The sequence below is a fragment of the Microtus ochrogaster genome, linkage group LG9 (assembly GCF_000317375.1).
Source record: "Microtus ochrogaster isolate Prairie Vole_2 linkage group LG9, MicOch1.0, whole genome shotgun sequence".
In the NCBI taxonomy this organism is placed as follows: domain Eukaryota; kingdom Metazoa; phylum Chordata; class Mammalia; order Rodentia; family Cricetidae; genus Microtus; species Microtus ochrogaster.
In genome coordinates this window covers 35,387,906-35,414,007 of record NC_022034.1, presented here as the reverse complement: position 1 = coordinate 35,414,007, position 26,102 = coordinate 35,387,906, and the positions used below count along the sequence as shown (strand labels likewise).

General features: G+C 38.1%; 1 protein-coding gene across 1 annotated transcript in view; it reads right to left on the bottom strand.

Annotated features, from left to right (window-relative positions):
* Pkib (cAMP-dependent protein kinase inhibitor beta) overlaps nt 1-26,102 on the bottom strand; it is a 95,569-nt gene that overhangs the window by 21,510 nt on the left and 47,957 nt on the right. Inside the window, exons 4-5 of the mRNA XM_026787330.1 lie at nt 16,932-16,999; nt 1,784-1,895 (exon numbers count right to left, since the gene is read on the bottom strand). Coding sequence (XP_026643131.1) covers nt 1,784-1,868 — 85 coding nt within the window. The 5' untranslated portion in view covers nt 1,869-1,895; nt 16,932-16,999. The remainder of the gene's footprint in view (nt 1-1,783; nt 1,896-16,931; nt 17,000-26,102) is intronic.

Below are 26,102 nucleotides of genomic sequence, written 5' to 3'. Positions count from 1 at the left end.
GTTTCCCTTTCATTTGGCCATACATTTGCACATTTATAGATATTCAAATATATAAATGTAATATTGTTTTATAGTTTTTATTTTAAATCATAGGTTCTCATTTTTCCTTCTTAGTCTTGACAGTCATTTAGCTCAAAATAATAATACCATTTACTTTCACATCAGCCCACAAATTACAATTCCAGCAAACTTAGACAACAATGAGGACCCTACGAGAGACATACATAGATCTAATCTACATGGAAAGTAGAAAAAGACAAGATCTCCTGAGTAAATTGGGAGCATGGGGACCTTGGGAGAGGGTTGAAGGGGAGTGGAGAGGCAGGGAGGTAAGCAGAGAAAAATGTAGAGATCAATAGAAATCAATAAAAAAAAAGTAAAATTTATTCTCACCATGCATTTCCCAATAATTCATGACCAGCTACAGGATTCCTTCCTTCCTGTGGCCTATGGCATTAAAATTAAGGTGCGATTTTCTGTGCTGTTTCAAACTCCGGTAAAATGGTGAGAGCCTTGTTTTACTTAATGGCCTGTTTCTCTCTTCACTCTGCTGCCATGGTGGAACCCTAGTTAAAACATCCTTATTGTGGGGAGCAGGCACAATTCCTGCTTATCCCTAATAGTAGACTTTAGCTCTGAGTAGGTGCACGGCAAATCCTAACCTCTTTGGGAAATCATGGACAGGATTCTCTCTTTACTGTTCACAGCGCCTGGTTATTCACTCTGACCTCTTCAAGTCTTTGTTCAGCCTCCAGTGTTCTTGGCCTTGTCCTATGAGCATTTGTGATCCCAAACTTTTGTGGATATTGTCTGTTCAATGATACATGTGTTCAACCACTGCCAGGTTCTCAGAGAGGACATCTCTGCCTCACCAATGAGGTGAACAGGAATAAATGCAAATTACTGGTGTTAGGAATTACATAGCCTTCAAAGCATTGATATCTAAAGAATATCTAGTTATGATAAAGTAACTGCAGTTGGGTAGCTGGTTCTGAAATAAGGCAAGAGCTGAAACAGGACCTCTAACTGCAGGAGACTCTGAGCTGTGGGCTATGTGGTAGCATGTTGTTTCTATCAACCATTATTGTCTCTTTCAATACAACAATTCTCTTGTGTTCAAGGTGATGTCAGATGGTATCAGGTTAAACACTTCTTTTACTGAGGCTTCTGCTCAGTGATGTGGGACTCTATATGCTTTGAATACCATAGGTGAATAAAGAAATTGCCTTGGCCTGTTGATAGGGCAGAACTTAGGCAGTATGGGAAAAACTAAACTGAATGCTGGAAGAAAGGAGGCAGAATCATAGAGAAGCCATGGAGCCCTGCCAGAGACAGATGCCATAACTTTAGCCAGTAAGCCACAGTCATGTGGCAATACACAGATTAATGGAGATGGGTTAAATTAATATGTAATAATTAGCCAATAAGAAGCTAGAGCTAATGGGCCAGGCAGTGTTTTAAATAATGTAGTTTCTGTGTGACTATTTCGGGGCTGAGCAGCTGGGAACCAACAAGCAGCTTCTTTTCAACAAAGGGGCAGCACCCTGACCAAGTAGAAGTTCAGCCTTACTTTCTATGATTCACTCTAGAGTTCTCTGGTCACTGTGTCTATCCCGGTGACTGCCGTGGGTTACTTGAGGTTACAATACAGATGTTTGTAATTGTGAGTACAAGGGACAAGCCAAAGGACAACCCTTTGTAAGATCGTGGAAAGGAAGAAGACCACCATCCTGCAGAGAATCAAGCATGGCATTCCAGTTGTTGTTCATGCAGGGGTAGTGACCTTGCTGGACTCCTGGGCTGTCGCTTCCCTTGCTGCTGTCACTTGTTTCCTTTTGACCCCCAAGGGCATCAAGGTTCACATCCATGGTGGCCCGTGGCCTGTGGCCCAGGTGCTGATGAAAACAAAAAGGGGATAGGGAGAGGAAGGCGCATTTGGCACTCAACCAATCTTGGGATGCAAAACCCATTGCCAATATTCCCTGGACTCCACACTGTTGCCTAAAAGCACACCAAAAAGCTAAGTCACAATTACAAGCCCAAGACCCCATGCAAGCCATAGACTTAGGACTTTTCTGGATGTGGACCTCTACCCAGGAAGACAAGCTAGGAATTTTCTGAGGAAAAAACAGCCACTTTTAATACAGGCCAATAAGGTCCTGAATATTTCCCCATAACCACCAAAAGTCTGTGCAACAGATGGTTAGGTAGAGACAAAAGTATAAAATGCTGCCTGATTAGAAAGAAAAAATTATTGCAGATTTTTTTTAATTTAAAAATGGTGATGAAAAAGAGAAAAGGGAAGGGTTTGCCCATGTAATAGGAATTGTGGGGCTATTGTGGAAGGTGGTTTTAGTCAAGTTTGAGTCATGATCTAGCATTTGTTCCCAGCACCATATCAGTGACAGTGTTTCTCTAGCAACAAAGATCCTAATCCTTAGAGTTAAAGGAAACATCCATGGCATGCAGCAGGACAAATGCTTGGCATCCTTGTGAGACCTTGTGCAGGGTTTGAATCCAAACTTTAAACATACAAATTAACAATAACCATGAGGCAGACCTGTGAACATGAAGATACTGATTTCAGGAAGAACTTATAAATATGACAGAGGTGAAGAGGACACTCCCCAACCACCTTTATCAAATATATTCAGTGCATGACCACCACAAAAAAAAATGATTAAAAGATAAAAGTTAAAAACCTAAATACAGAAAAAGGAAAACGGGGGTGTTGGGGGGTGGGGGTGGACTCTGATCAAAGCTACACAAGCTAACCTGACTGGAATTTTAAAACTTACCTGAAAATGTTTGTAGATCAAAAGGAAAAGAGCTCTGATCTTTTTTTGTGTCTTCAGAATATAGGTTCACAATTTACAATGATATCTCCTGAAATGTACCAATTGGTAACTTACCATGACTTTAAATAAGTCTAAGGAGGAATGCAAAGATAATTCAGTGGTTAAGAGCACTGACGGCTCTTCTAGAGGACACGAGTTCAATTCCCAGCACCTGCAAGGCAGTTTACAATTGTCTCTAACTCCAGTTCCCGGAGTTCCAATACCCTCAGACAGACATATATGTGGGTAAACAAAAATCATTTTGTGCATATGGTGGCGGTGCCCTCGTTTAATCTCAGTACTTGGGAGGCAGAGGTAGGTGTATTTCTGAGTATGAGGCAGCCTGATCTACAAAGTGAGTTTTAGGACAGCCAGAGCTACACAGAGAAACTCTGTCTAGGAAAACAAAACAAAACAAAACAAAACAAAACAAAACAAAACAAAACAAAAAAACAAAAATAAAGGCCCACTAGCTGTGGAATCAGAAGTACTTACTAAATTTGAACATATCGTTGCCTATAGTGTTGGAGGAGTATGTTAAGCATAAAAACAGAACAATTTATCATTGACTTAGTCATCAGAACACACTGCCTTGAAGTATCACATAGTCTGCATAGACATTCTTTCATAATGAAAATTAAATTTGACATAAATTTATTTGACAAAATGAGAAATCCTGATTCTACCACCCCTATTCCATGTTAACATAATTAACATGCCTCATTTAATTTAAAAAAGTGTTTTCAGGGATTAAAACTTATTATACAAGAGCTGGTGAGCGAAAGATTGATTCTTCACTGATTTTCCATTTTTTGTTCAATTGGTCTTAATTTCTCCCATTCTTGCATTGTGGGGAGGGGGACAAAGGATGATGTTCTGCAGTGGCTTCTAAAATCTTAATTTATAGCCACATTCCATAAAGGCCCATGTATCTAACAACCTCCTGATTGAAAGTAATGACTTCACCAATCAATAACTTGCAAATACTTTACTACTATTAATCTGACTAATATGACAAGTTTGCCCCACATTTCAACAGCCCCTTGATCACAGTTGCTTTTGTATACAAGGAGACATGATGAACCTTAGCTGAGCTACTTATGGTGTCCATGAGCAGCAGTGCTAGTGCACACAATCTTTGCAAAAGAAAAAAATTACATATTATGATTTTTTTAAAGGAGTGAGAAAGGAGCTTACAAAAGCAAATGGGTCACTACCTCAGACATAGTAGAAGGCCCTTCCACCTCTACTAAATACTTTGAAGTCACTGGTTAACCAATGTGCCCTTCCATTCCTGACACTGTCAAGAATAGACATTGACATTCTCTTCATCCACAAAGTGAACACAAGTTCAACATCTGTGATAGTTTGGCTGATAATGGCTCCCATAGGTTCCTATGTTTGGATACCTGGTCCCCAGCTGGTAGAAGGGGTTGGGAAGGATTAAGAGGAATGGCCTTGTTGGAGGAGGTTTTTCACTGGAGTCTCAAAACACTTGCAGCACTCTCGGGGTACCTCTATCCTCTGGGTTGCTAGGATAACTACACATGGCCCTTCGGAATCTAATTTTAAAAATGCCTCTTTTTGGCCTTATACTATATTCCAGTAGAGTGGCCAACTATGAAATTATATTAGAGTCTTGGAATAGAACCTCATAGAACTTGAACCTGTTCTCAGAAGTACCCAGTCACCTGTTTACCTTGGATTCTTGAAGTAGTACCCTATTAGGTTGGCATGTCTACTAGGAACTCGAATACAGAATGAAGTCACATCTGGGCATTTTTACAAATTCTTCCCCAGGAGGGGTGATCTCTTCTCTGCTTTCTTATTTGACAGACATCATGACATTCATGAATTCCTCCATTTCTCAATGTTCTTAGCAATATGACAAATTTCTTGTGGTAAACTGAATAAATACAGTAGTAATATTTCTATTATATACAATGAATCTTTATGGAGAGTTTTTTATTTTTGTCTTCTAGTCAAAACATTTCTAATAAAGAAAAAAGCCAAAGGGTGGTTCATTGGGCACATTGTAGGCATTCATATAAGCACTGGATGCCCTGGCCAATGGCCCCACTTGAACGTTTTTGCCAACTTGTAGACCATTACCAAGAGTTTCTCCCTTAGGTAATAAACATTGGGAATTTCTTGTTTTGTGGATACTCAAAAGGATGAACTGGGTCAGCACAATTCTCCTAATAGGTTCACACTACAACTTAACCACAACAGGATACTCTGATGTAGGATTCTTTCTGTATACTGTGAATGTGTTTTATTACCATTGGTTAATAAATAAACTGCTTTGACCTATGGCAGGGCAGAATATAGCAAGATGGGAAATCCAAGCACAGATAGAAGAGAAAAAACTTAAAGTAAGGAAGACATCAGCCTTCACCAAGGGAACAAGACATGTAGAAAATGAGGTAATGCTATGGCCATGTGGCAATAAAGAGATTAATAGAACTGGGTTTATTTAAGATATAAGAGCTAGATAGAAATATGTCTGAGCTATTGGACAAACAGGGTTCTAATTAATAGAGTTTCTGTATGATTATTCAGGTCTGGGCAGCCAGGAAATGAAAGTGCAGTCTCTGTTTATGGTACTTGTTATCTGACTAGGAGTCCTAGACAACAATAACAACCTGGGAAATCATGTGATTTAGAATACTCGGGCTGAGAGCCTGAGGAAGACATGTAGTAGGAATTCAATCTCCCATAAAGACGTAGTGATGCTTAGGCTTGGGAGACAGCCAGGGTAAGAAGTCTAATGATCTTTCCAAACAATTTTTATTTAAAACACAACTTGGAAAACGATACACCTGACCCTAAGTGTCACTCTCACCAAAGGCATTGATTGGTGTCTGGAGATAGTGAGTTCTATGTCAGTGTCACACAGGTCCCTAAGTTGCCATTATTGGCTGGACAAGAGGCTGTGTAGTAAAGTTCACATTTTTTATTGCCATCTCAAAATACGTTATCCTTTTTTGTTAGGTGGGTGATTTGTATACAAGTAGAGATGTTTTTGCCAATTCATAAGAGTCTCTGTTATCATCTGGTAATAAACTATTGTTCACTAGGTTTAATAGCACATGTCTATAATCCCACAACTCAGGAGGCAGGTTCAGGAGGATTGCCATAAATTTGAAGCCTGCCAGGTTTGCATAGTATGTTTCAGGCCATCCGGGGTAACATGGTGAGACCTCCATCTCAATACAAATGAAACAAAACCAAACTAACCAATCAAGCAACCATCAAAAGCAAAACAAACCACCTTAAATTGATGTCAGGCATGAATTATGGCTTAAAGCCAAAATTTAAGGCTGAGCATCTGATGCAATACTCTGCAGTTGGTCCAGCCGTACATCCCCTTACCACTCTTCCTATAGATAAGGTTTCTGAGCCAGACACACGTTCTTATCAAAGGCACCAAGCACCGCTTCTAAAAACCCTGCATTAGCAGGATTCTACTCTCTGCCTGCCTGTATAATTGCTCGAGAAAACTAATTACATCTTTTCCTCAGCAGCCAGTAGCATCTGCACATCATTATACATAAAAACCGGCCTGTCTGTGGCCCTGCAGATATACAGCGTTCTCCCCATGCCCATTCCCATTCCCATGCTGTCCCTATTATGTTGCTGATCAACTGCCCTCAGCTTTATGACTTCAGCGTCAAGTTGCATTTGGCATTTCCTTTCAATAGGGGTGAATAGATGAAAACATCACATAGTACCCATACCACTTTTCCTTCTCCCTTGAAAAAGAGCCTGCAGGATAGAAAGGGGAAAGGTGTTGGTTTTACATACATCATGTGTCCACACCAACCCTCAGTGGGGTGCAATTTACCCTATTCTGTACACTGTGATCTACAGTTGTTTCAAATGTAACCCCAACATTGAGATGAAGTATACAAAGCTGCATGTGGCCCAGTCTAGGATATATGAAGTTTAATGTTTGTTTAAACCACTTATATTAGTGTTTGAAACCTATTGAATCATTTTGTTGTTTCTACCACACTCCTCTAAGAGCCTGGAAACTCTGAGGTGGTCTTTAAGCTCATCAACCTAGGAGTCTCTGTTTCTTATGACTTCTCTACCTTTCTAAGGCCCTAGTACTTATGGAACTTCTCTACCTTACTAGAATTTTCCCTGGAAATTAGGATGTTATTCTCTCTCTTGGATTTATTAACCCACTAAAACGTCTATTGATATGTTTTTTCTGCTCAATTAAGAGGGCTGGAGACCTGGGGACCTCAGCAAATACTCCATAGCCAAGTTCTCCTCAGAATATGAATTCTCCCACTGGCTAGTAAATGATTCATTTCCCTTCCCAGAAACATAAAACCTTACTCTTATGTCATTGTTTGCTTTTTCCTCCTCTAAGGTTTGTTCTCAGTTCTCCAGTCTCATCTCAGAAGGCTGAAGTCAGGTTATTGTCAGAAGCCATTCTGGTGCTCATGACTATGGCTCTTTGTTTTCACTTAACAAACGTCAATTACTTGGGTGATCTTTTGTGCTAGATTGTGTGTATTATTTCCAGCTAACAGTATTCACGCAAGACACTAAAGGAGGTTTAACCAGTAAAGAAATCTCAGTTAATAATTAAATTGTTATCAGTCATACAAATTTAGCAGCTTTTCTTCACTGGGATTTAGTTAGGCAGTTGCTTTCTATTTGTCTATAGGCTGTATATTGCTTTATTGCATTATTTCATTTAATTATTGTTGCAAATATGAGTGAGTGTGTGTGTGTGTGTGTGTGCGCGCACACACACACACATGGGAGAAAGAGAAAGCTTATAAATGTGAGATGAGTAAAACTGAATTTTCTAGACGTTAAGAATCTTGCCCTGGGCCGGGCGGTGGTGGCACACGCCTTTAATCCTAGCACTTGGGAGGCAGAGGCAGGAGGATCTCTGTGAGTTCAAGACCAGGCTCTACAAGAGCTAGTTCCAGGACAAGCTCCAAAAACCACATAGAAACCCTGCCTCCAAAACACCGCCCCCCCCAAAAAGAATCTTGCCCTGTGTTAGGATTTAAATTTCTTATATGTAATTCCAGAACATGGGTTTTTAGTGATTTCATCATGTTCTATCCAGTTTCCATTGACCTTTATAAAATTGGATGATATTAATATGAAATAGAAATAGCTTAATTTAGAAATAAGCCTCCTAAAACCTACTTAGTACATCCATTTGTCACACGCATGAATCTCCTCAAACAAAGTATTGTCCTTCTGTGATCCCAATACTCTCTACAGTATTTCTACTTTATTATATTATATTGTATTAGTGTGTGTGTGTGTGTGTGTGTTTGTTTGCATGCCAGAGGTCATGGAAGCCAAAAGAGTATTATAACCCTGGAGCTAGACTTATAGGTAGTTGCAAATTGCCAAACTAAATTCAGGCCCATTGCAAGAACCACTGAGGCATCTCTGCTGCCCCATTGCCATAGTGCTTTATACTCAAAATACTCTTTAAGCAACTCGTCTGATTCAAAAACTTTGATTTGAATTTACTCTTAATTTTTTTTACTCTTAAAAATATAGGTCATAGAACTGAAAAATATAATTTTGAAAATAATATGTGTTCTTTATGCTCCTCATTAACTATTATATAGTTTATATATGGGAATAACATACTTCCATATTCATTAAAATTCTTTCATAGAATAAATAGAAAACTCTTGTAATTTATGGTATAAACTTCTATATAATTTAATGACTATGCTATGACTGGGTGAGTTAATATTACCTTCAACCTTATTTTCTTTTCAAAATAGGTAACAGAAATTACTCATTAAAAAAGTATGAGGCCAATGTGAACTTTTATTTTTAATGAACTTAAGAGTTTTTCAAATGTTATTTTAGAGTTTTCTTGGTGTACTTTATCCTTATGGCTTTTTATTAGAATATTAAAATGATTTACGTCTTATAAAAGATATTTTCTCTTGAAAAGGAGAAAAGACACAAATAATACAATAAAGGAAACCACTGTTTGATGCACTCACAATAGCAGACAGTTGGGGGCCGCATGCTACTACCCTGTCCTTTGAGTCATTTCTATATAGTAAGGCAAATCCACCTGAAATGCTCTGCAAAGTCCTGCAATTTCCCTGTGAAACATATAACGAAGAATTTGTGGCCTTCTCCCAGCTACATATGCCTCAGCCTAAATATCCTTTAACCTTAGCTGTTGAATGACCAGCCACTCTTCTCCATCCATCTGCCCTAACATTGACCTCGTCAAATTTCGCAGCCTTTAGATAGTATTTTTTATAGCTTTGCTAACAGAATCATTTCCCTCCTGATGCCAGGCAGTGTAAATCAATGCCTCTTCTTTCTTCTGTGTTGTTCTGCCAGGAGCTGGATTCTCACCTTTGCACTTGATTAAATTGTAGAAAGGAGAAGACAAATAAAATGAGGTCTCTGAAAATTACATCCCACCTCTGCTTGCCTGGAGCCTGGCAAACAGATTTTACAGCAAATTAGCTCTTCCTGAGATCTTTTTTAAAATCTTAATGTGAGCGTGAGAGCCAGGGGACACACAGGAGGAGGGAAAGAAAAAAAAAAAAACTCCACAAAACCAAAACCAAAGAAACCCTATTTGCTGAGGATTAATCTTATGCCAGAAGAATGAAGGATGTGTTTGTCTAATTTGTTTGTGTATGACCGTCAATGACGACAGTTCTTATCAACGCAGAGTTCCCTGTATTCCACGGAGCTCTGGATTTAGACAGTCTAGTATCATCTGTATTCTTAACTCTGTAGGTAATTGAGGCTAACAGGTTTGAGAACTGCATTAGAATACAGCTCAAGTCATTACATCTTTCTCACTGCATCTTGTAATCTCTTCTACACCTTTTCCAGTCTGCATTGATTAATTGGTTTTCACATCTAAGAGGATATGTCACTCACTTAGCAGGTTGTAATTGGTGGTATTCGCAATGACAAGCTATGCGCATACTCAGCCCTGGAGACCGACGAGCTCAGTTTCAGACCTAAGTAAAATTTTCCTTTTAGTAAATTAAAAATTGAACTAAATTATAAAATAAAATTTTGTTACTCTGGTTACATACATCAGGATATATGTTGGTGTCTTCCTCTGGTTTCTGCTACCTTTCATTCTCATGAGCAAGTATGAGGCTCACTGATAAAACAGCTTAATATCGTTGTCACTAAGTATTATGTAGGATACTTTTTCCTTCTGGAGAGACATAGTTTCCTGGGAGGCAAGAGCAAATATTTTCTAAGCATTGGCCATGGACATCAAGGATTGAGGGGCACACTCCAACTGAACTTCATATCCACTGATCTTCTGCTGCTCTCATTTGAAAAGCCTGACTTTACAGACAGGAAGTTTTTAGTGAATCTGACACAAGAATACAACATCTGTTGCTATTTTAAGCATTCTACATTTGTTTTCTAGGTCACTTGCATGAACGAAGAAAGACACTCTGAGTTGTCCTACCACTCTGTTTACACTCAAATTCTTCACTGACATCCTATGACATTTGTTTAAGGATAACGAAGAACTTTGGAATAGAAAAATTCTCCCAAATCTATTTGAATTATAATAAGTGAAGAAAATACCATCAACAACAACGACGACAACGAAACCAAGCAAACAAACTAGAAAATAATCACCTGGCCCTACAAGGGTCTTCAGTAAGAGACCAGAAAGAGTTGCTCACAGAAAACGTTGCTCAGAGACGCTCATTTGGCTGGAAGGGAGCCTTGCCATCTTGAATCTATTGACTGAGATCTCTTTGGCTCTCTCAGAGATATAAAAGAAGGAGAAAGCAAAAGGCAATACGGAAAAGATCTCATGCATTTAACTAGAGTTTCACAAGTATTACTCTACACGTTTGCTTACCCGAATCAAACAAATCAGAAGAAACATTTGGAAATGAGGTCGATATTTGCCAGCTTCATAAGAGAGAGAGTCTGAGGACGAATGTGTGAAAGAAGTGAAGAAGACACTCCGTGAACACTTTATACTGCCTCAGGCATGCTTTAATTAAAAGATGAAGCTCAATATCTGATCAATGTGATCGTTGTCCTTTCTTTCCTCAACATAATATTTTTATTGATTATTTTGGAATTTCACATAATGTACCCCAGCCACATTCATTCCCCAGTCCTCTCAGGTCTGCCCCCTTAACCCTATGACCCTCATCAACCAAAAACAAGTCCAATTTGTGTTGCACATGTGGTCATTGGAGCATGGTCAAATTCCCCATAGCTATCCCCTTAAAGATAACTGAGTCCTTTCCCACCCTTATCACAATTTTTAAGAGTTTTTCTTGGTCAGATTTTCCCAGATCAACTGTATACCCTACCCTCTTTCTTAACTTTGTTCATTGATATGCATCTTTCTGCTCTAGCAGTTTAGAGATCCCCCAAAACCCTTTTAATTCATCCTATTCAAACCAACTCTTGGGAAACCATTCATTCACTCATTCATTCATGTACAGGTTTAGGCTCTAAACTAAATGACCCAACTCATTAATGGTAGCATTTCCACCAATTAACTAATGGAAAAGAAGTATCTTTTTTTAAAAGGTGGGATACATGTTCCATGAATCAACAAAATTTTGTCTTCTACCTATTTTCAAGTCCGGAAAGGATATTAGGCTTGTGTTTCTAGTACAACCAGATCCACAACATGAGGGAATTTAAGCGCTTTAAGCATCAGTTTCCTTGGTCCTTTTTGTGTAATGCCCCCTCGATGTTTGCATTGTAGGCAGGAATACCTATGTGTCTTTAGTTTTCTTTCTAGTAAATAAGTAGCTACTACCTGTGATCTCATTGATTCATTGTACTGGCTGGTTTTATGTCAATTTAACACAAAAATTAGAGCTATCTGATTGAAGGGAACCTTGAGAAAATACTTCCATAAAATACAACCTTAATTTTCTGAATTAGTTCTTGTGGGTGATGCAATCCTTGAGTTGGTGATCCTGAGTTCTATAAGAAAACGGGCTGAGCAAGTCATGGGGTGTAGTATGGAGCAGCAGGCTGTGTTCCTGTATTCTTTTAAACACTGCTTGGCCCATTAGTTTCAGCCTCTTACTGGTTAACTCTCACATCTTGCTTTAACCCATTTCTAATAATGTGCATGGCACCACGAGATGGCTTACCAGGGAGGATCTTAACCTGCGTCCATCTTGGAGAGGAGAGCTATGGCGACTGCTTCACTCAGCTTTTATTCTCCCAGAATTCTGTTCTGTCTACTCTGCCTAATTTTCTGTCCTATCAAAGGCCAAGGCAGTTTCTTTATTAACCAATGAAAATAACAAATAGACAGTTGACTTTCGTCCATCAATGGGGAGCAAGGCAGTAACAACACTCCTCCATGACTTTTGCATCAGCTCCTGCCACCTGGTTCCTTCCCTCCTTGAGTTCCTGTCCCGACTTCCTTCCATAACTAACAGCAATGCTGAAGTGTAAGCCAAAGAAAGCCTTTCCTCCCCAGCTTGCTTTTTGGTCATGGTGTCTCATTTTAGCAATAGAAATCCTAAGACACTTGTGTTACACACACCTACTTGAATCAAACCTAGACTTTCTAGCCACTCATCGGAAATAGCAGATTGCTAAGAAAGAACAAAATGGCTAAACCACAGTCTAATTAAGTTCCAAGCATTTGAAAATCAATTTGCTTTCACTTTAAGACCTATGGACTATATATACTAACTGTAATAACCTCAACAGTTTAGAATTTGGAAGTCTTTTTACTAAAATTTACTAAAATTATATCTTATTTGCATCAAAAGCATAAGCTTAATATAATTATCATGTGCATGATGGCTCTTATTTGGGTTGAATAAAAATGTTCTGGTACAAATTCCCTTGTCATCAGTCCATTGTCCCTGAGGTTTTAGTCCAAGAGCAGTTCAGTTTTAAATTCCCAGATACACACTGTGCCCTAGAAAACAGGGATTTCAGAAAGCCTGGAATCCTCAAATGCTGGGGTCTGAGAGACTCTGACTATATGCAAATATGCAAAGAGGAACATTTCCGGCATTTTCAGTAGCCCCTAGTCCAGCATATGGAAGAATGAAAAACAGCATAAGAGCTCGAATTTTTCTTTTTTAAATGCAATCATGCATAGCATTCTTCAGCAAATGTTTATGGGTCACAGAGAGAAAGCTGATGTTCCTTCCATCTCCTCACAAAGCCTCTAAACTCTAAAGTACTGTTGATTGCCATGACTAAAATTCTAAGCCAGTTCCACAGTATATTCTAGAAAGCTTTATATAACTTGAAACATGTTTCGGAGGTGTCTTTCAATATTAAAGTAAACTAGTTATAGCAGGAAATAAGTATTTCTTTGTATTCACAGTATTTTTCAGCTGAGGCCAAATAAGATGGACATTTTGCTTTAGAATCTAAAATTCTTCTCTTTCATTTAATCATTTTTAAACTTACCTTCAGATTTATTTGCAAAACATAGGTTATTCATCTCTCTATTTTAATATACACATAATAATTAGCACTATACATGAAATTTGTAGTCTTTTCAAAACTATAACTCCTTTTTATTGCCCACATTTTTGCATAATCTCCTCCTTAATACCCTGGATTGTACTGACTACAATGATCCTGTGACGGAGAAAAAACAACAACTTTTTCATAATACATATTAGTGATGACCTGTTGATATTAAAATTAACAAGTGTGTTACAGAATTTTGAAATGTTTAGGAATATTTTAGTAGATTTGTTTTAAGATGGTGATCTATATTTTACATAAGAAATTTGCATGTCCCTCTGCTCTAGATGATCACATACATAGTCCACTTTCTTTTCTACGATTTACTGGAATTGACATGAACTAATGGATGTGGTTAAAGGCAGCCAATCAGAACAAAATGAGATAATCCATGAGTAATTTGTCACATAAACACACTCACATGAACACACATATATGGCACACACACACATATACACACATGCAAATAAAGAAATGAGTTTACAGGATCTGAAGAGATAACTCAGCCCTCTCTCTCAGCACCAGAATCTGAGCTGAATATCTAAAACCCATGTTTAAATAAATGCCAGGCATGGTGGTATTCACTTGTAATTCCAGAGTTAGTGAATTAGAGACAGATGATCCCTAAGGCTTGCTGGTGTGTTCTTAAAATTTAAGAGTTTAGAGAACATTGCAGTAGTCTAAAGGAGAGGTGAGAATAATTAACAATGTAGCTCATGTCTCCTACTTAACAATCCATAAAATCTCAAGTGATTTGCATTTAAAATTGACCTGTTTTCACAGAATTATATGTGGCAGAGCTAAAAGCAATCAGTGACAAAACATGAGATCCACAGGCTTTGCCATGGTTTGTCACCTGATCTTGCTGCTTCTGTTCCTTAAATAAGACCTTAGGTGAGCACATAAGCTGTCTAAACCTCTGCTTAGACACAAAACAAAACCTCCCAAAGTTGAGATTACGAGTGACAGTGGAGTCAGTGTGGACGACCCATTAATGTTGAGACAACCCAGGACAGGGTAGCTGGTCACTTCTGCTCATCTTGAGAGGTGTTCATCTCTCTTTAGAAACATGGTCTTCCTCCTGGATTTTTTTTTCTTAGAAAAAAGCACAGCCAGGGACCTTGAGAAAAGGCACAGCATAAGAGGCAGGACAGCAACAGTAGAGGTGGACATGAGAAACACAGCCTGCCCCTCTTGGGTCTCAGAGGCGTCCCTGCTAAGTGATGATTCTATGGAAGACACTCTTGCAGGTGGATACTCGAACAGAAAAGTTGTCTCAAAGAGCACTTTCTACTTTTTCACTGTAAGACTGATCAGAAGTCCAGTTCAGCAATAGAGAAACTGGTTTCACCTGTGTTCGCTGCTCCTGAAATGGTAGAGGCAGAGCCAGCCTAGTAGTAATAGTACAACAGGAATAGAGTGGAGTTGGGGGCAGAATTTCTAATCCTTCTCTTCTGCTTTGACCTTTGGCAAAAGGTTAAGGTACTTCCCTCCTCCATGAGTAAGAGACTTAAACTAGACAGTATCCACAGTCCTTTTTAGCTGAGAAACTCTGCCATCTAGTGTGTTTCACTCCTGGCTTTTATTAGACATCCGCAACACAAGTCTTTCACTCCTTCCACATAATCTGGACCTGGCAAACATAAATATACCCCCTTACTCACACAGGCCAGACATGTGCATAGCTTTCTGTCCCAAGACCTAGGGACAAACTGAGGATGTGATTCAAAATATAGAAATCAGACAGTTTTTTTTTTTTTTTAATTTAAACTGCTACTCAATCTGCTAAATCAGGACATTTCAGGAGGACAATATCTGGGGACACTGATTCCTTAAAACCCAAACAAAAACATTTTCTTTAATACTAATGACCAAGTAGTTTGAGAATCACCATGAAAGGAAAAGGCATCTTTCTCAAAGTCTGGCACACAGATCACTTTGCATTTCCAGTGTCTTAGATGTTTGCTGAAAGCACTGGGAAGTGTGGCCAAGCATCTGTCCTGAAACAGTTTTCTCGAAGACTCCACAGAGACCAACTTAACACATAAAACAGTTCGTAGATGTTTACTAAGGAACATCATCATCGGATAAAAGCTCAAAATTTATGAAAATGACATAGCAAAGATGGGGAAATATGATAGTAATGTCGACATATTTCATTTCTATGTAGCACTGCTTCGTTATTTCACTTGGTTCCTATCACAACCTATCGAATCAATTCCATAGCGTGCCTTGTACTGTTAAAATGAACCATCATCAGAAAGTTTAGGTAATTTCCAGAAGATTAGAAAATTAATAAATAGATGGATTAGAACCCCAAAATCATCTCACATAACTAGGAAACAGATCACACCAGTACAGAATGTTTAAGAGCTGAACACGCCCTTTAAAATAAATGATTTGCTAAAACTTATCTGATGAGGAAGCTAACTTATCTGATGAGGAAGCTAGAAATATGTCAAGTACCTATTGACTGGTTGTATTGGCTACCCTGCAAATGGTCAGGTTATAATAGCAACTATAGATTAGCCAAGATAAAATCAATATTAACTAGTAAGTAACAGTGATTCGAGGATTTCGCTGGATCATAGAAAGATCTTAAGCAGTGATCATTTCAGCTAACAACCCTCACATACAGATATTTACCGCTCTGAAACCCAGGCATATGCTGTCTAGGTTTCCCAGCTAGTAAGGATGCTGGTGAGTGGCCTTGCTCTCTTGATGTCTGTTTACACTATGGTCCCTGGAACTGCACTCTCTCTAACTTAATGTATATCCACTCATCTTTGGCTTTAGTGATAAATAAAAATAGCCTTATTAAACCCATAGTTTTCTTTTAAAAAATAGAGTGAAAATACTATCATTGCAGATAACATTTGGAGGAAAGATTTCTCTTTGTTTTTCTCTTATTGGTTCCTCTAAATTTACCTAAAAACATATCTGTAAATATGTTTGCTTATCTTCAACTCTTCTCTAAGTAGAACAGGATGGGTCTGTCAGATTGCCAGATCCAGAACTGACCCATCAAACACAATTGTTATGACAGAGTAGTAGGCTTTTAAAAATGTGTTGAAACTGAACAAACCTTAGTATGTGAGATGCATCATGAGCTTTTAAAAAACCTACTAAAACTGTTAAGCATGGACAATACGAGTCATGTGACTTTTAAATGAATAAACATTCTTCGCTTTCCTGTATTCATGCCCTTTCTTTGTTTCTCTTCCTTCTTACCTGTGATATAAACTTTCTAAAATATGTTTACATAAGGTACCTCATTAGATCAATATGTAACATGCCAGCCTCATCCATATGTGGAAACATATACACATAAGAGAAAAACACAATGAAAATGTCATCAAAAAGGAAGAATTGGCCAAAGAATAAATGTTATACTCACTAGCTGTACATACATGTGGTAAATGATTTCTGATTGTGTTTGGTTTCATTTGTAATATTTTGTTGCTGTCTTTGAAGAGAGGTCGATTTTTCAAATTTTCATGCCCATTCATATTGTGTGGTTATATTTGGTCAAACAAAGGAGCTATTTCTTTCCCCGAGTCAATATCTAATATTTTTAGTAGAGAAACATGAAAGGATACTTACAAATCTCTGATTAAAATGTGCTGTTATTTCTAAGAGAGGTGAAGGGTGATGCCAAAATTCTTTCTTTCCTGAAAACAAAAAGGGAGAGAAGAAATACTCATTGGAGAACGAAAAGGAGAATAATTAAGTTAATAATGAAATTTGAATATTTTGACTGTGTTTTTGAAACAGGTTTAAACTAATAAACACTATGATTTTCCTGCTTCCTTAGGAAAAGTAGAACCTCTGAGTCAATGAAACTGTGTGCAGAAAATTCAAAGGGCTTTCACTCCCAACACCAGATGTACCTAAGATTATTAGTTATAACATCTATGGAGTAATTAGTGCATCAGCACTGATTAAAGGCAAGTTGAGAAAAAAAATCATCTCACAGACACAACACACGACAGTAAACAGTTTTGCACTCACCCACAGAAAGATCATGTAAGAAAACACGTGACATTGCTATATTTTTGAGAAGTTGTGGATATCCATCACACATTTAGAACATGCCCTAGTGTAGCGCATTTCGAGCGGATGTGAAATGTCTCCCACAAGCTCGCACCTCTGAACTTTGGTCCCTGGATGGTGGTGGTGCTCGCTATTGAAACTGTAGGAAGTGAGACCCAGCTGGAGAGAGGAGGTTACTGGGAGTGGACTTTAGGGTTATAGTCTGATCTGGGTCCACCTAGTCAACTCTTCTTTTTCAACAATGTGTTAACTATCTGTGCCTTCAGCTCTCACTTCCTATGATGACTCCAACTACCCCTGTGTTTCTTGCCCTAATAAACTGTATCCCTCCAGCTGGTGCCCCAAAGAAATCTTGCTTCTCTCAGATTGTTGTTTCTCTCAGGTATTCTTCCACAGGAGCCAGAAATGTAAGAGAGACTGACACATTGTATCCAACTGCCCAGCACAGATACGAGTACCACAGAGAAGGAGCCATCTCCATTCCAGCTATAAAAACAGATTGCATACACTCAGTTCCACTTCACAGAATGGCCCCTGGCTCTTGGCTTAAGCATACTATACCAATAGGATGAAAAGTTGTAGGGATATAACTTTCCAGTACCGGTTCACGTTAGCCACTCATAGAAATTGGGTGTTTTGCATGTTTTTTTTGTCACAGGGCAGTGTGAAATTCACCCTTTCTATACTGTTTCAGCGATCTGCATGCTTGCTTCCTCGAGGTTCAATTTTTACCTACATTTTGGGTGAAGTCATTTCACAGTAAGTCTGTTCATTCCTTTCCAGGCTTACTATCACTATGTAATCAAGCTCAAGAGTCTTCACTTGGTATAAGCCATCCTGCAGGACTTACCTTCACTCTACTTTTTTTCCGTGGTTTTTACTCCAGTGAAATATACCCCAATACTAAAACTCTAATGTTATTCCAAGGCGGCAGTGGGTGTATATTTGCCTTTGTGGCTGAGGCTCTTTACCTTCAATTTTCTCTCACCCCTTGTTAGCAGTTATTCATCTGTTCTAGGTCAACTTGGGCAGCCCTTCCCAGAATCCTTTCACATCTCTTTCAGACTAGGTAGAACACTAATTATCCCATGCATTATAAATTATAAATTGTTCTCAGTGACCGCCTTTATTCTCATGCTAGCTTTCGTTTTGTTTTTTGTTTTTTTCTTTTTAAAAACCTTTCGAGGGCATGAACAGTGACTCATTTGTCTTATCTCTAGCACAATATTTCGCAGATTGTGGACGGAATGCAATAAAAAATTTGTTGAACGCCAAGGTGTGTGAGGTTCTTTTGAGACTTACAGCTGCCTGACTGCGTATTTTATTACCTTGTGAGAATTTTAAAAGTAGAAAGAGGACATTCTTAGTTTTGTTCTTCTACCCCACTTCTCAAATGGTTTCTTACTGTTTCACTCACTTAGGGATGGCTTCCCTTTACTAGTTTCACATTTGTAGGCCAAATAAGAGGAAGTGAGAAGAGGAAGAGAAAAATAAATGACGAAACAGTCATATGGGAAGTAACAAGAAGACAACAATTTGCAAACTTAAATATTTATAGACTATAATTCCTATATACATCACTAAAAATCCAAAATAAAAAATTTCATAACCCCACTATCCTTTTCTAACCATTTGCATACGCTCCGTGACAAAGATCTAGCAGAAGAGGCAAATGGGAATTCGTTATGAAGTCACATGATAAAACCATGCATTGCTGCTTGCAGTTGAAACAGACAGAGTTTCTCTGTGTAGCTTTGGAGACTGTCCTGAAACTCTCTCTGTAAACCAGCCTGGCCTTGAACTCAGAGATCTGCCCGCCTTTGACTCTGAGTGCTGGGATTAAAGGTGTGCACCACCACCACTTGGCCCACTGTTTGCATTTTTTAAATCCTGCTTAAAATCTCTATAATTTTATGTCCTTTCTAGAATTAAATTTAGGGTTGCTTTTTTGCTTGTTTGTTTCATTTATTTTGTTTTTTTTTTTTTCTCTGTGTAGCCCTGGCTGTCCTGAAACTTACTCTACAGATCAAGGTGGCTTACAACTCAGAAATCCATTTGCCTTTGACTCCCAGATACTGGGATTAAAGGTGTGACCAACCATTACTTGGCTAAAATTAAATTTAGTTTTAATGTTGTATTTCTTTGCCTACTCTGTCCACAAGACAAACACATGAAATAAGAATAGAATAATCATTTCCCCCCTAACTTCTTTTTTTTAAAGATTTATTTATTTATTATGTATACAACATTCTGCCTCGATGTATGCCTGCATGCCAGAGGAGGGCGCCAGATCTCATTACAGATGGTTGTGAGCCACCATGTGGTTGCTGAGAATTGAACTCAGGACCTCTGGAAGAGCAGCCAGTGCTCTTAACCTCTGAGCCATCTCTTCAGCCCTCCCCCAACTTCTTTTTGACTAATGTCACATACAAAATATTTCTCCAATGGACTTTGAAAATGGTTTTAAGCTCATTATTTTGACCATTTTTATATTAAAATTCAGATTTACAGATGGTATGATAAACATAAATACAGTGAAAGTTGAAACTGAATGAATCTCTGATGTGGCATTCCCCTCTGTATGCTGTGAATATGTTTTATTGCCATTGGTGATAAAAGAAGCTGCTTGGGCCTATGTTAGGGCTGAATATAGTCAGGCTTGAAGAGATATAGCGAGAAAGTAGGCAGAGTCAGGGAGAAGCCATGTATCTGCTACAGGAGATAGACGCCGGACACTGGACAGAACCTTACTGGTAGGCCACAACCAAGTGGTGACACACAGATTAATAGAAATGGGTTAATTTATGCTATAAGAGCTAGCTAGAAATATACTAATAGGCCAAGCAGTGTTTTAATTAATACAGTTTCCGGTGCTTATTTTGGGTCTGGGCAGCCAAGACAAACAAGCAGCCTCTGCCAACAAATCTCTAGTCATCCTTTTCAATTAAACATTTTATACAAAAACTATAAAAATTCCTGAAAAAGTTTCAAGAAAAGTGAGATATACCTACTGTGTCTGTAGTATTGACATACTACAAAATATGTATTGACAGGACCCAGAGTAGTCTAAGAGGAGACTCTCAATTGAGGGATTGTTTAGGTCCAACTGGCCTGTATTTGTTTATGAGGAATTGCTATGATTGCTAATTAATGTGGAAGGACCCATCTCACTGTGGGCAGCACTATCTTTAGGGCAGATGGTCATAGACTATATAAGAAAGCTATCTAAACAAACTTGAAAAAATAGCCAACAAACAGTGTTCATCTGTGATTTCTTCTTCAAATTCCTATTAGAATTCCTGTGCCATCTTCCTTCATAATGAAGTGTAACATATAAGCTAAATAAACCATTTTTCCCCATAAGTTGACACAGGTCATGGCATTTGTAATAGCCACAGTGAGAAAACTAGAACAATATCTTACATAATTTTATTTTTAAGTTGTAAAAATTATTATACTAATAAGTGCTAAATTATAGCTGCATATATGTTAAACATTTAAAGATAAATGTAAAATGAAATGAGAATGTGTTTGTGGTGTTTGAACAAGAATGATCCCATAGGTTCATATATCTAAATGATTCGTACCTCGTTGGCAAAAGTGGTTTTTTGAAGGATTAGCAGGTATGGCATTGTTGGAAGACGTATGTCACTGTGGGTTGGCTTTGAAGTCTCAAAAACCCATGTCACGCCAATTCACTCTCTCTCTGTCTCTATGTTGTGGATTAGGATGTGAACTTTTGGCTACTGCTCCAGCACCATGCCTGCTTGTCTGCTATCATACTCCCTACCGTGATTGTCATGTACTTACCTGTAAGAGGCGCAAGGTCCATGTGCTCACAGATAAACACTAGGGAAACCAGGAATGCTAAACATGCAGAGTTGTCTATTCAAAGGGAGAGATATAAGACCTATTTTCTGCCCAGGGGGCTGGGTGCAGCCTGGTGACCTTTGCTCTATCTGTATGATCAAGACCACAGCAAATCCTCTCCCTGACTTTTAAGAGGCATCATCAGTTCATCTACAGAACTTACGTTTATGGAAGAGGTCACATGTCCTTTCAATGTAATCGTGTCTTAAGCTTTATTGTATCTATAGGATTTAGTTAATTATCACCAGGAAACTTTTTTTTTCCAAATTGTATTGTTATTAAATATGCTTGAAAAAAAAAAAAAAACACTGGTGCCAGACTCCCGAAGTTTGAACCAATGCCAGCTACTGAGTCATGCTGAACTGGACTTCCTTCTTGCCTGTCATGGATCGATACTCTGCTAGCCACGGAGTTTGCAGAGACTCCTACCTGCACTCACCCTCTGAAACTGCAATTCAATTCAATGCTTTCTTTCATAAATTGCCTTGGTGATGGTGTCTCTTCAAAGCAACATTGACTAAGGCAGTGTTCTAATACAATTTCTTAAACTTTGGTATGTAATGAATGATTTTCATGATGTGGGTACCACACAAGGTCTGATCCCTTCCGTATTTTCTCAGCTGGAATTATATTTTCTTTCAAACTCAATAATATTTTGATAGCTAAGCGATACAAAAGGCAAAAAGAGCAAGTGTCCTCACTAAGATGGATTTCATTTCTTTCAGGGAAGGGGATCAAAATGTGTGTCAACAGAAATATATCATGTTAAAAACAAACTCCTTCAGAATTGTGAGCTGTCAGAGATCTTGATTATCATCTAGTCTAGTGATTTCTCAACTATTTTATTACAAATGAACTCATAATACGAGGCCAATATAAAGATAGACACATGAAGAACATGTGCACATACCAAAGGCTTCCAAGCCTGAGCCTCTTACTTTTCTTTCCTCCATTGTTGTTGTTCTTTCTAATCAAGGTTATAGTTAGAAAACTACACGGCCATTTGCTGTTATGGAGGTCTAACCCACGAGGCTAGAAATGAAATAAGAGCAACCATTTCACATCTGACTGCAATAAAATTGCTAAAAGTACCTGTCCTAAGTGTTATGTGCTGACCTTTCCCTCGGATGCTCTTCTTTCACAGAACTGGCTTCCTCCATAATGTTTTTTTTCCAGTAAATCTGAATCTCATTTATTAAAAATGTAAATCATGAGTAGATAAGGTTTAGCGTAATTTTTGCCTCTAGGGTTAGCAAAATAATAAATATATTTTTCTCTTACTACTAAAATTATGTAAGGTCAGTTATGTAAGTTTTCATCTCACAACACCTAGAATTATAGACAGAGATTATCTCAGTCAAAAGTGTGTGTCCTGTTACAAAGATACTAGCGCATCAAGTTGTAGGATTGGGATTGAAATAAATTGTTTTGGAACAAAGAATCGGCTAAATACAAGGTAAGATTTTTATCTAAGCTTGCATTCACTATTTTTCAATTTCTAGGAGGTGCTAAATCTGCTCTTCATTAAGTATTTTTTTCCATTTTGCTTTTCTATAGCAAATAATAATTTTGTAAGTAATAGTGTAATACATAAAAATATGAAAGTTGAATTGTGTCCGATAAGTACCATTGCGTTCTGTAAGGCATATTAACAACTATTGTATTGCGTAGCTTTAAAGGGTTGTTCTTAAGATGCATCTAATTTCTCAAGCATGACAACGGTGGAAACAACATCAGAAGGGAGTTATGATAATTATGATGATAACTAGGAATGTTATTACTATACCTTCCACCTACAACCCAAAGAATTAGCTTAGGGAAAAAGTGACACTGTCTGTATATGATACACGGGAAGCACGCAACACATGTTTGGTAACCAACAATGCATTGATGAAAGAGGGGCCGAGAATATAGAGGCTAAGATAGAACTTAAAGAATCTTTTTAATTTTTTTTTTAAAATCTGTCTTCTCTTATTTTACATACCAATCCCAGTTCTCACTCCCTCCTCTCCTCCTGTTGCCTCCATCTTCCTTCCCCATCCCACCCCCCCCCATCCATTTCTCAGAGAGGGTAAGACTTCCCATGGGGAGTCGACAAAGTCTGACCCATTGATTTGAGGAAGGACCAAGGCCATTCCTACTGTATCTAGGCTGAGCAAGGTATCTCTCCAAAGAGAATAGGTTCCAAAAATCCAGTACAAGCAGTCGGGATAAATCCTGGTCACTGTCAGTGGCTCCGAAATCTGCTCCAGCCATACAACTGTCACCCACATTCATAGCGTCTAGTTAGACCCTATGCTGGTACTTAAGAAATATTAAAAGAGATTTTATGCGTTAGGCTACTGGAAAAGCTTAACAAATTTTCATGTTAAATAAGTATTACCCTAAAAGAATTAGTAGATTCACAGTGAGCAAACAGATCAGTGAAAGTCTCTAAATGTAATCTCAGTTAATGGACAATAAAATACCACCAAAAGGTGAAAATAAAAAACTAGAATACTGAGATGACACACGACTTTCCTGTGAAGTGATCCCCCATTCTTCTAGAGAACTAGAACACTGAACACAGACAAAGATTTTTACTCTGCCTCCTGTGTTTTTAGGTGCAGACATCCCAAGCAACTGTTCCATTAAACGTGATTTCTAAGTTACTTCTAGACTGCACTCTGAAAGAAAGGAAGGTGTTCTTTTCCTCTTTGCACACCAAACTAAATCTGTTGGAGGGAGTCACTAATTACAAAATGGACAAAGATTCTATACTACAGATGATGCAACAAGAAGGGAGTGGCCTCATCGGTGACACAGTCAGGTCATTGTATGTTCCCGACCCGTTAGTAGAACTGTCAAAAAGAAAAGCTAAGTTAACATTACATTTAAGCCACTGCTACTTTTAGGCTTTATTAGAAGCACCAAATCCATTAATACATATGGCGAATTTTTTTTTTAATGAGAAAATTCATGGGAAGCAAACCTAGGAGACACTGGACGAGGGTCATGGAAACATGTCTTAGCTTCACTGTCTGGGAAACTAAAGCAATAGTAGAATCAACAAAGTGATGACTAGAGAGAGAGAAGGAAATCAGTGGAAGAGACAAGGGAAGATGCTCAGTAAGTCACTGGAACCAGGAGTCTGCAGCACAGACAGTGGAGGAAATTGAAAAAAAAAAAAGATCAGCATTTTTTATAGTATATATAACTTACAAATGAGAATAGAACATCAAATAAGATATCATGTAGTGTCCAAAACTGAATAAAAGATTGTTTGCACACAAATCAGAAAGAGGTGGCAAAAATCGGCACAGCAAAAAAAGAGCATTTCTTACATAGCAGTGGAAAATGATTAAAAGCAACAGAATTAAAAGCTGGCTAAGGCATATAAGGGAATGTCATGTAGTCTATAGCTGTTTAAAATTCATATAAATATCTGGTGAAAAATTAAAACAATCATTTCTTGAAATAGAAAGCATTCATCAAGGTTCCAAAGAAGGTGAGCTCAGGACCAGGAACTGGAAGAGAGACAGAAGTACCTAAGCATCTTCCCCTTTGAAAGAAAGTTTCCTAGCAAAAGAAAGAGGAGATTCAGTAAGAGAAAGCAAAGGAAGCAAAGGAAGCATAGATGTCTTGGTTTTGATAATGCTATACCTAAGAGGCTGCTTACCCCAGAAATGGCAAACTGAAGCCAGAATCGCCTCCTCGATTTTTGTTTCTACATTTTACAATTAAGCCTCAAAGTTAATAAAAATAATACAAAGTTTGCAACAAGGAAGAACAAGGCAACAGTTTAAAAACTTATGTAATTCATGAGATGTATTCCAATTGCTGGACAGTCATCAACATTCGAGAATTTTCAGGGGATATTACACCATGTACCATGACCCCCAAGTATCTTCTTTCTCTACCTGGACCAGGCCATCCAATGGAAAGAACATATTTCAGGAAGAAATCAGATCAAAGGTTTCTGTTTCACTTTGTAGCATGAACTTCAGATTGATCATTGATCAATGTTCCCATGGAACATTCAGGAAGATTCTAGGACTTTCTTTTAGAAAAGAAGAAAGATAGAAGTAATAATTGACTACATCAACTCAGAAGCAACTGGACACAAATATGAAGAAGAGGAAGACTGATAAATTCTACCTCAGTGGAGAATTTGGGTTCTATTTAATGTTATATTAACATTATTATATTTAAGACCAGATGCTCCATATCTATCATGGTAACATTAGTAATCAGCTCAAATGAAGCTCATTTGTTTGGGAAAAGCATATCTGTGTGCTCCAGGGTGGTTCGAGACAACCAAGCACTGTATGATCATGAAGCTCAAGCCTCACCCTGGGCTACAGGAGACTATTTTTTTTTTTTTGCGCATGTAACTTAAGAACAAAGTCTATCTTCTCTAATTTCTGATCTTTCTAGAACCAGAGAGAAGGTGCCACTGAAGAGGGCTGCACAGACTGGGCCATCATAGCTGTCACTCACTGTCCAAGGAGTATTCTTAGCTAAATTTAAAAACTATTGAAGTCATTCAAGTCCAATTTAGAACATAATGTTTTAATATACTTTTAACAAATATATATTCTTCTTAGAACAATGATTACTAGACAAGCTAAATTCTAGGCATTACACTGAATATATTAACTTATATAGCTATAGTTCAAACTAAGATATTAAATTTAATTTAAAGGCAGACAAAGGTTTCAGATACGATTTTTTATGGAAAAAAATCAACACAAAAATACTTAATGTAAAGGCTATCATTGGTGTCTTTTATTTTAGCCATTCTGACAGGTGTAAGATGGTATCTTAAAGTTGTCTTGATTTGCATTTCCCTGATCGCTAAGGAAGTTGAGC